At 52.8% G+C, this 10,136-nt stretch overlaps 1 protein-coding gene across 2 annotated transcripts in view; it reads right to left on the bottom strand.

Moving 5' to 3' along the window:
* Window positions 1–100: 100 nt before the first annotated feature.
* Window positions 101–10,136, bottom strand: part of ENG (endoglin) — a 32,188-nt gene continuing 22,152 nt past the window's right edge. The window contains exons 5-15 of one of the 2 annotated variants that reach the window (XM_055319034.1): window positions 9,609–9,774; window positions 9,236–9,362; window positions 8,649–8,823; window positions 8,282–8,430; window positions 5,187–5,324; window positions 4,932–4,970; window positions 4,286–4,402; window positions 3,745–3,996; window positions 2,201–2,255; window positions 1,029–1,130; window positions 101–899 (exon numbers count right to left, since the gene is read on the bottom strand). In XM_055319034.1, the coding sequence (XP_055175009.1) occupies window positions 775–899; window positions 1,029–1,130; window positions 2,201–2,255; window positions 3,745–3,996; window positions 4,286–4,402; window positions 4,932–4,970; window positions 5,187–5,324; window positions 8,282–8,430; window positions 8,649–8,823; window positions 9,236–9,362; window positions 9,609–9,774 (1,445 nt within the window). In that variant the 3' untranslated portion in view covers window positions 101–774. The remainder of the gene's footprint in view (window positions 900–1,028; window positions 1,131–2,200; window positions 2,256–3,744; window positions 3,997–4,285; window positions 4,403–4,931; window positions 4,971–5,186; window positions 5,325–8,281; window positions 8,431–8,648; window positions 8,824–9,235; window positions 9,363–9,608; window positions 9,775–10,136) is intronic. The other variant, XM_055319037.1, reaches the window with a different exon arrangement.

Genomic DNA, 10,136 nt, shown 5'->3' with positions numbered 1-10,136 from the left:
CACACAGCCAATTATGCAGCAGCTGCAGGATTTGAACCCAGAGCTGTCACCTCCCCACCCATTTTAGGCTTCCCATTCTTTCTTCTGGCCCAGCCCAGCACTGATTTCATGGTCTGATTTATTGGTGGTGAGTATATAGGGGTGGGTCCAGGCCAGACAGGCCACTTCCCAGCTGATGCCTGCTTTGGGGTCTCCATGTGACAGTTGTAGAGGAGCTAGGCTCCCCTGTTCTCAGGCTGGGCACCCGTAGGCTTCTGTTTCCCTTGCCAAAGTCGTGCCAGTCCAGGTGTGAAGGCCGCGGGGAGCAGGTCCAGAGGGTTCTGGACTAGCCTTCTTCTGTTTCCTTGGAGGAGGCCTGGGTGGGCTGGGTGAGTCTGTTTTGAATTCTCCCCTCCCACCCAGCCCAGGTCACCAAGTGCTGGATCCAGGTTAAAATGACAAGGACTTGGTTTCTACAATAGTGTGGACTTATAGGGCAGTGGTCTCTCTCTCCGTGGTCCTGGGCAGTCATATTCCAGGCCCACTGGGTTTGCAGGTTCTAGGGGGTGGGGTGGGGGGACCCCAAGGTGTTCCAAACTGGTGCCCCCGCTGGCAGCAGGCCTCTGAGAGGGAGGCAGGAGGGGTGGGCGCAGAGGGCATGGTCCATCCTTGGTCGAGTGGAGGGGTTGGGGTCCCGGGATAAGTTCATGGCCAGTGGTTCCCAGCTGGTGGCTGCTCAGTCTCTCCTGCTGGGCGAGGGCTGGCTGGGGGGCCCCCAGGTCTCCGGGCCGGGTGCTACGCCATGCTGCTGGTGGAGCAGGGGGTGCTCTGGGTGCTCCCGATGCTGTGGTTGGTGCTACTGCTCTCTGAGGAGGCCGGGGCAGCCACCGCCACCACGGGCTCCCGCTTGCCAGGGGGACCTGGGGGCAGGGGCGGAGGTCAGGGCCCCGGCCAGGGCTCCCCACTCCCCCTGAGGCTCCCCCTGGCTCCCCCAGGTGATGGTGGCAGAGGGGTCCTGAGCACTCATTGTGGGGGCCTGGGATACTCACGCGTGTGCGAGTAGATGTACCAGAGTGCAGCAGTGAGCAGGGCCCCAATGAGGAAGGCGCCAAAGGTGATACCCAGCACAGCGGGCAGGACGAGGCCTTTGTCTAAGCATGCAACGGAAGGATGGCTGTGGTCAGTGCTGTGGCTCTTCCCTATCACCCTACTGTGTGGTACTGGCCAGGAGCACAGGTTTGGGCATCAATCCCAGCTCAGCCACTGACCCTGACTTCTCTGGACCTCAGTCTCTTCTCATCAGGCAAATGGACTCATCACACCCAGGCCTGGCACTAAGCCATGGCTGTTCTGACCATATACCTAGAAAGCCCTATCAGGCTTTTGGGCCATGCGTCTGCCTTCCAAGGCTGATGGAGCTGCATTTTTAGGGAAAATGGATGGTGTAATCTGAGCCAAGTGAGGGGGCCTGGGAGTGCAGAGCCTGCCCCACCCCACTGTGTGACCTTAGGTCAATCCCTGCCCCTCTCTGAGCCCTATACTATGGTAAGAATGGCCAGAGTATTTCTGAGGGCTCTTCAGATCTGCTTGCTCTTGGGTTTTCCCAAGCCTTGTTCTGTCCACACTCCTGACTCCTGGGTGACTATTGGCCTCCCCTTGGATACTGAGTTTCCATCTATGCTGTGGGGTAATTAGCCGTGCTCTCTTGGTCATGGGCTGGGGTTGGGAGCTCCATTCTGACCCAAGTAGGGTGGCTAGGAAGCAGGTACCCCTCAGCTTCTGCCCCCAATGTCAGTGACCTTTTCTGCTTTGTGGGGGCCCAGGCCCAGAGGGAATAAACGAGGAGGCTAGAGAGTGCTGGACTGAGGGGCCCCCTCCACACTGGAGGCCTTAAGAAGGTGAGGCCAGCCCTGCTGCAACATGCCTTCTGCCTCATTTGATTTCAGGATGCCCCTTCCCCCAACCAAGCAAGGTCAGCTGGCAACTATGGGAATTAGAGAAACTTAAATGCCTGGGATCTGGTCCATGCGGTAGTCAAGTACAAAGGCTATCTAGCAGATACAGCACAGATCCTATGCTAGGCTGCAAGGGGGCCCTTCTGCCCCTCCTTCCAGAGTTGCTCTCTTTGGGGTCCTTCCTGCATGTGTCTATGCTGCACCCCTCTGGGCTATCCATCAGGTCCCATGTTGGCCTCAGCCAGTGGAACCCTAGAGAGACTCACCAGGCAGGCCAGGGCTGACAATGTTCAGACGCATGGAGATAGTTCTGTGGGTTTCCTGGGGGAGGAAAAGAGAGGTGGATAGCATAGCCTGCAGGAGGCAGCTTCTGGGCTTATTCCCTGGCTCAGTGACCCTGGCCTGTCACCAGCCACCTTGGGGCTGTGGCTTTGGGTCCCATCCTACCATTTTCTAGCTAAGAGCCTGTGGGCAGGTCCTGGGAGATCTGTGCTCAGAGAAGGGTGTTGGGTGGACAACCTTTGGCTGCTACTAGGATGTTCCCTGGGAGGTGCCCGAATCCCACGAGGATTGCGGAGGCACCCTGCACTGCATCTGTGACCTTTGTGAACACCTGGGAGAGAGGAGCCAGGTTAGCCAGAGACCTGTGCTCATGGAGGGTAGTGGGGGAGAGGCCAACTCAGAAATGGCCACAAACACTTTCCTAGCTTCATACAATCAGAGAAGTTTCCAATCCTGAAGACCCTTCTGTATGCCAGGACCTGAGGATAGGTATGTCTAGGGCTGTGTGCCTGAGGATGGGAATCTCCACTGGATGGTGAAGAACAAAATCAGAACTCGGTGTCCTTTATCTTAACCATCTTCACTGAGATTTCCTGTTTAATGCAGTGACATTGGTGACTACTATGTGGAAAGATGGGGGAGTGTGTGGATTCCTTGGTGGATGGATCAATGGATGAGTGGGTGGGATGGTAAGAGCCTGACTGGCTGACTGAGATGGTTGGAAGGACTATGGATGAGTGAATGACTTGGTGGGATGGTGAGAAGTATCACGTAATGAATGGATGACTGGTTGGGAAAGTGGGATGAAGGGTAGATGGCTGGGTAGGATGGTGGAAAGATGGATGGATGGATAGTGAGAGGATGGGTGGTGGGGGATGAGTGGAAGAATGGATAGATGGAAGAAAAGGAAGGGGATGGATGGGAGGAAAGTATGGTGGAAGAATGAAGGAAGGATGGAAGAATGCATGGATGGAAGATGGATAGATGAAAGGAAGGATGGGTGGATGGATGCAAAGGATGAATGGACGGTGGAAGGATGAGTGGGTGGAAGGATGGATAGATAAAAGAAAGAGAAGATGGAAGATGAAAAGTGGATGGGTAGAAGACACAAATGGAAAGATGGGTAGATGGTTGGCAGACGAATTGATGGATGGTAGATGAATGGATGGATGGAAGGAAGGGTAGGTGGATGATAAGTGGTTGGGAAGAAAGATGGATGGAAGAAAGAAAAGGAAGAATGAATAGATGAATGGATTGAAGAAAAAGGAATGAAGGATAGATGAGAGGATTGATGGAAGCACGAAGGAAGGAATGATGGACACAGCTGCAAATCCTACTAATGTTCCATACTCAGCAGAGCTATCAGAAGACTGTAGGGTGGCAGAAGGAGTAGCCGTGGTAGGCAGAAGTCCTACACCAATCTGTGGTTCTTCTGCCCCTTGCCAGTTGGCCCCACATCATGGGCTGTCCTACCCCTTCCTGGAAACTCTAGACCTGAAGCCACCCTTGAAGCTGGGGCCCCACTCACCGGTGACAGACTCCTCGAACGCAGGGCTATGGTGCAGGTAAGGGTGCCAGTTGTGGGTGTGGGCACCATGTAGCCACGGAGGAGGAAGCTGAAGCGCACATCACCACCAGGGCCTGGGGACAGTAGGCTTACACAGCTGCCCTTGGCTGTCTGGCTCTGGATGAGTTCCACGGTGTCTCCCTCAGGCCCCAAATCCAGTTGGCAGCTGTCCAGCTGGAGCGTGAGCTCTGGGATCGATGGGGTCATGCTCACCTGTGTGGGTAGGTAAGAGTGACGAGGCATGGTCAGTTACTCAATGCTCCCCTCGTGGAAGAAGCTAGATTCATTCAGGAGCTCCATCCTGGCAGTGGAAGGACAGTCCATGGTCTTCTTAGAGCAGATGAGGAGGAGGGGACATTCCACCCAGTGCCTGACTGCTGTGTCTCCCCGCCGCCCTGCACCCTGCTGGGGAGTTAACTGCACACCTTCTCTGTACTGATGGTGGAAAGAAAGGCTCTGAGAACCCCAGGGGCGGGCAGGCCTGAGCGGGCAAGTCCAGTACCTGCACAAAGCCCTGCTGCCCCAGCTCGATGGTGTTGGAGGCCTGGAGGAAGTGTGGGCTGAGGTACAGGCCCAGCTGGAAGGAGAGGCTCTCCATGTTGATGCAGTGAACCTTCTTCTGTGGGAGATAGGAGGGGGGCTTGGTCAGTCTGGGAGGCTCCAGGCTAGGAATATTAAGGGGTGGGGGTAGGAACACTAGCCACAGTCCTGACTTGCTGCTTGGCCAACCCTCGTTAGCACCTTTTTAAAAAAGACAAAGCTAACGTTTATCAGGAACTTGCTCTGGGCCAGGCCTGGGTGAATGTTCTTCTATGTGTCATGTGAGTGACTGCTCATAAGCACCCTCACGAGGGAGATCTCTTATGCCCCTGTTTACAGACATGACCTTCGGTCCAGGAAGCTTAACAGATTTGCACAAGGCCACACAGCCAGTATATACTACAACTTTCTGACTTGAAAGGCTGAGGACAGAACCCTAAACAGTACTGCTTCCATTGTACAGAAGGGGAGACTGAGGCATACTGAAGGTAATAACATGGCTTGTAGCATCAGGGCCTGAGTTTCCTGAGCCCTGCTCCCCTCTCAGGCCAGGAAAGGGCGCCAGGACCCTGAACCAGATGGGTTAGCATGGTAACCATCCATCTCACCCACTGCAGTGAAGAGCTTGAGAAGAGGTTGACGACCACCTGCAGGAAAAGAGCCAAGAAGAGCAGGTCAGAGCCAGAAAGTACCCCAGAGGGCATCCCACCCAACATTTATGGATGGGGAGACTGAGGCAACCAAGGGCTAAGCTTGTCTTCCCACTGAGCATCACACCCCTCTCTCAAAGGCCCATCGGCCTGGAAGGTCGGAGGCAGCAGCTAAGCTGGCCGATACCTTTCCTGCCCGCCCTCTGTTCTTACCTCATTACTGACCACGTTTTCTGTCACTGCCATGCCACAGCTGGAGTAAGTGCTGCGCAGGACAAACTGGTCGTCTCTGTCCTCAGCCTGGCAGCTGGGGTCTGAGAAGGTCAGGCTCGTGATGGTGCACCGCAGTGTCTGGGCCAGGGTTGGAGTGGAAGGGCACCATCAGGAGGCGCAGGGCTCCCTGGGGCCTGCTCCTCACACCCCAGCTCCCAGGACTGATAACTCAGGGCTCCCCAGTCACAGCATTCCTCTCCCCTCCTCCTCTTTTCTGTTAGGTCTTACCAGATCACACCATTTAAGACTTAATACCTGAACTACACTCACTTTTGCACGTAGCCTTGTCCTAAGCAATATCTGTGACATCATGAGCTTGATTTGCTACTTATATATATTAGAATAAATGCAGACGTATTAAAAGTATTCATTTGAGTTCTACATATAATCATTGCCCACAGCCCCAGGGGCATGGAGATCCCACCAGCATAATCCAGTCTCTGAACCCTAGATAATTGGAGATGGCAAATTTTTCTGATAAAGAGCCAGATGGTTAATACGTTAGGTTTTGTGGGCCATGTGGACTCTGTTGTGATTACTCAACTTTGCCATCATAGCCCAAAGCAGGTATGGAACATATGCAAATGAATGGGTGTAGCTGTATGCTAATAAACTTTATTTACAAAAACCGGGCAGAGGGCCAGGGTTTGCCATCTCCTGTCTTAGAAGAATCAATCTTAGAATTTTTCCCTCACGCTCTTAGAGTCAGAGACTCAGTCTTTGCATTGAGTGAGCTGTTGGAGAGCCCACTTGAATCCAGCTAACTTCCACATGGACTTTACAGATTTGAGTGTCATTCTAAAGATTGCTGAGATCATAGATGATTTGTCAACCTCTGGCCAAGATTTCCTGCCTCAGGTTAGAAGAAATCACACAGGGGAGATGGGCAGTTAGGATGGTCCAATGTTTTAAAATGTCCCAAGACACAAAAATCACTGTAGCCAAAATTTTGAACTATAACCAATATTTCAAATTAGAATGGTGGACAGAGGGCCCTCAAGTTTTTTCTTTACGTAAAATGCTCATAAAAATCAAGAAAAATGCTGAACTGGGGATCCCTGGGTGGCGCAGCAGTTTGGCGCCTGCCTTTGGCCCAGGGCGCGAGCCTGGAGACCCGGGATTGAGTCCCACGTTGGGCTCCCGGTGCATGGAGCCTGCTTCTCCCTCTGCCTGTGTCTCTGCCTCTCTCTCTCTCTCTCTCTCTCTCTCTCTCTCTCTCTGTGTGTGTGTGTGTGACTATCATGAATAAATAAAAATTAAAAAGAAAAATGCTGAACTACATTGTTAAAGAGCCTTAGGTTATAAGTCACATGGAGTCATGACCACACTCACTACAAATCAAAGAATTAGAAATTAGGGATCCCTGGGTGGCGCAGCGGTTTAGCGCCTGCCTTTGGCCTAGGGCATGATCCTGGAGACCCAGGATCGAATCCCACGTTGGGCTCCCGATGCATGGAGCCTGCTTCTCCCTCTGCTTATGTCTCTGCCTCTATCTCTCTCTCTCTCTGTGTGTGTGACTATCATAAATAAATAAACATAAAAAAAACACAAAGAATTAGAAATTAAAGCAAGAATGGAACACCATGTCCCACCTCTCACATTGCCAAAGGTTTTGATAACTTTAAAAATTATATTTTTTGGGCAGCCCGGGTGGCTTAGCGGTTTAGCGCCTGCCTTCAGCCCAGGGCGTGATCCTGGAGACCCGGATCGAGTCCCACGTCGGGCTCCCTGCATGGAGCCTGCTTCTCCCTCTGCCTGTGTCTCTGCCTCTCTCTCTCTCTCTCTCTGTCATGAATAAATAAGTAAATAAAATAAAATCTTAATAAATAAAAATTATATATTTTAATTTTTTTAAGTAAGCTCTGTGCCCAAGCCAACGTGGGGCTTGAATTCACAGCCCTGAGATCAAGAGTCACTATACCAACTAAGCCAGCCAGGTGCCCGGCAAAGACTTCTTTTAAACAAAAGTAACAGTCTGGAGAGAGTCAAGTTCTCTCTCCTAAATTGGTAGTGAAAAATAGGAATCATCTTTTATAAAGTGGGTTGGCAACATATATCAAAGCTTACAGAATATTCATGCATTTTGACCCAGCAATCTCACTAATGTGGAAATCTAGCCTAAGAAAACAATCTATTATATAAAGAATGCATGGTGATATTTTCTGTGTATGTATAATGTTGCACAATTGGAAGCAACCTAAATGTCTAACAAGGGAGGAGTTAATTATGGCATGCCAATATGATGGAATAATTTGTGCTTATTAAAGCGACATTAAGTATATGTCAAAGTTCTAAAAATACATTAAGTGAATATAGCAGGAGACAGACAAGTGCATTGGATATGACACCATATAAGAAATACACCAAGAGGGGATCCCTGGGTGGCTCAGCCATTTAGCACCTGGGTAGCTCAGTGGTTTAGCGCTGCCTTCGGCCCAGGTCATGATCCTGGAGTCCCGGGATCGAGTCCCACATCAGGCTCCCTGCATGGAGCCTGCTTCTCTCTCCCTCTGCCTGTGTCTCTGCCTCTCTCTCTCTCTGTGTGTCTCTCATGAATAAATGAATAAGATCTTAAAAAAAAAAAAAAAGAAATACACCAAGAACACATTCCAGAAAGAAACACTAAAATATTGGTAGCCATTGTCTTTGGGTAGGAAGATTGAAATTTTTTCTCCCTAATTTTTCACATTAAAAAAAAAATCTGGTGTTATTGTAAGTATCCTCGTTCTTTAGTCAGATGCGTATTGTATCATACAGATATTAAGTAACCGCCCAGCTCAGCCTCCATTTAGGATTCATTAATGATGACTAGTATCTGTTTATCGAACAATTACTGTACACAACATGTGGCTCCACGTGTCAGACCTCTTTTTGGCAGGTACCATCATCAAGCCCATTTCACAAGTGGAAGAGCTGAGGCTTGCAGAGGGATGTGATTTGCCTCCCTGCCAGGGTCAGGACCCCAAGACTCTTGGCCTAAGGGAAGGACCAGCTACCCACATACCCTGGGGCTGGAGGGGCAGGGGTTCCCTTACCGAGATGAGGTCTTTCTTGAGCACCACAGTCATGATGTCTTCAGAGCACTTGGGCTGGATCAGGGACAGGAGCAGCTCTTGGTTGCAGCTCTCCGTGGGAGGAGGGGTGGTCTGGACAGGTGGGGGAGAGGTCTGCAGCCCACCACCACCTGCAGTTCACAGAGGACGGCCGGCAAGTCATTGAGCACTCCCCATGCACCAGGCACGAAGTGACTAGCTACTGTCACTGTCCTCAGTTGTGGATGGGAAGGATGGGGCTCCCACAGGCTGACACAAGTGCCCTGTTCCTACGGCAGCACGGTGGTGCTTCACTGCACTGTGGCTACTGACCCCAGTAGAGGGCAAGGGAAGGGAAGAGGGTGCTCACCGCAGCTGTGGGCCTGCAGCGAGACGACACTGGCCAGGGGGAGCTCCACGAAGGATGCTACCATGCTGGCGTTGAGTCTCCGGGCCTCCCCCAGCAGACCTTGGGGTGTATCTGGGAGCACAAAGCCACGGATGTTCTTCTCTGGAAAGATCTTGAAGGAGTATTCACCAGTGGTCTAATGATAGGGCAGGGAGCCACAGACACAGTCAGGGGGGCACGCAGCCTGGCAGGGTTATGCCAGGCGTCAGTGCCACTCTCTCCTTTGCTCCTACTGTTTCCTCCCCTGAGGACCCCCTCCCCTCCTCTACTGGCTCCTGTTGGTCCTTCAAATCAGCCTGAGGTTCTCTTCTCCAGGAACCTTCCCTGACCCTGTGGGCTGGGGTAGGGGCCTCCCTAGGGGATGATGGAAGGCTTTGTGGAGGGGGTGGCACCCGGGTGAAGGCCTAAAGAAGGAATAGCTAGTGCACCGAGGAAGAGGGTAGACGTGCAAAAGCTCAGGGCTGGGGTGCTTGCTGATCCAGGGAGTTGGGGTTTTCTCTTCCAGAGCCTTGGCAGGGCTGTCCGCGTCGCCGCGGAGGAAGACTCACCCAGATCTGCATGTTGTGGTTGGCGTCGATGAGCCAGGACACATGGGGTGGACCTTGCAGGATAAGCACAGCTTCGGGATCGCCGGAAGCACAGCGCAGCTCCACCTTCACGGTCACTGTCCGGGGCCTGCGGTGGGGGCAGACCTGGCTCAGCGCAGGACAGGAATGCGGGGTGGGGCCTGATGGAGACCGGTCTGGAGGGGACTAGGCCTGGGGTCAGGTGGGCAGCAGGTGTAGGCCGGTAGGAGGGGCGTGGGAGTGGGTGGGGTGGAGCCCAGAGGGGGAGGGGCCAGAGCTAAGGTAGAGGCCGCTCCACTCTCACCTAGCCGGGGTGGGGCTTGATGTGGGCGGGGCCAGGGGCGGGCACCCTTACCCTGCCTCCGGGCCTGGTAGGACCCTCACGATGTGCGCTTCCTTGTGGCCAGGCACGCCTTCCAAACGGCAGCCCCGGACAGAGGCCCGGGTGAGCGGGCTCCACTCAAGTGTGTGGCCCATGTCCATGAGGGGTTCCAGATTGCAGAAGGACGGTGATCTCGGGGCTGTGGGGACAAGCACACTTCAGTTCCCTCCCTGAGCAGCCTGGCGCCAATACAGAGGTCCACCCTCACCCACAGTAAAGGTGGGGTGGGCAGGGTGGAGCAGCAAAGAAGTAGGATGCCTGGGAGGACCTGAATTGAAATCTCCTCTCTATCACTACTGCCAAGTGACTGGAGGCAAGACCCCTGGCCTGTTTCCTTATCCATGGACACAGCGTTAATAAAAGCATGAAGCCATGGTGTGCTTTAGGGGTGCAGCCCTGCAAACACCAGCACATCACCTCACTCTCCTCTTTCTATGGCATTTACCATGACCTAAAATTAGGGAATTTATTCATCTTTATACTTGTTTACTGTGATCGCCT

This window comes from Nyctereutes procyonoides, unplaced genomic scaffold, assembly GCF_905146905.1.
Source record: "Nyctereutes procyonoides isolate TBG_1078 unplaced genomic scaffold, NYPRO_anot_genome, whole genome shotgun sequence".
NCBI lineage: Eukaryota > Metazoa > Chordata > Mammalia > Carnivora > Canidae > Nyctereutes > Nyctereutes procyonoides.
This window is presented reverse-complemented; position numbering and strand designations above follow the sequence as displayed.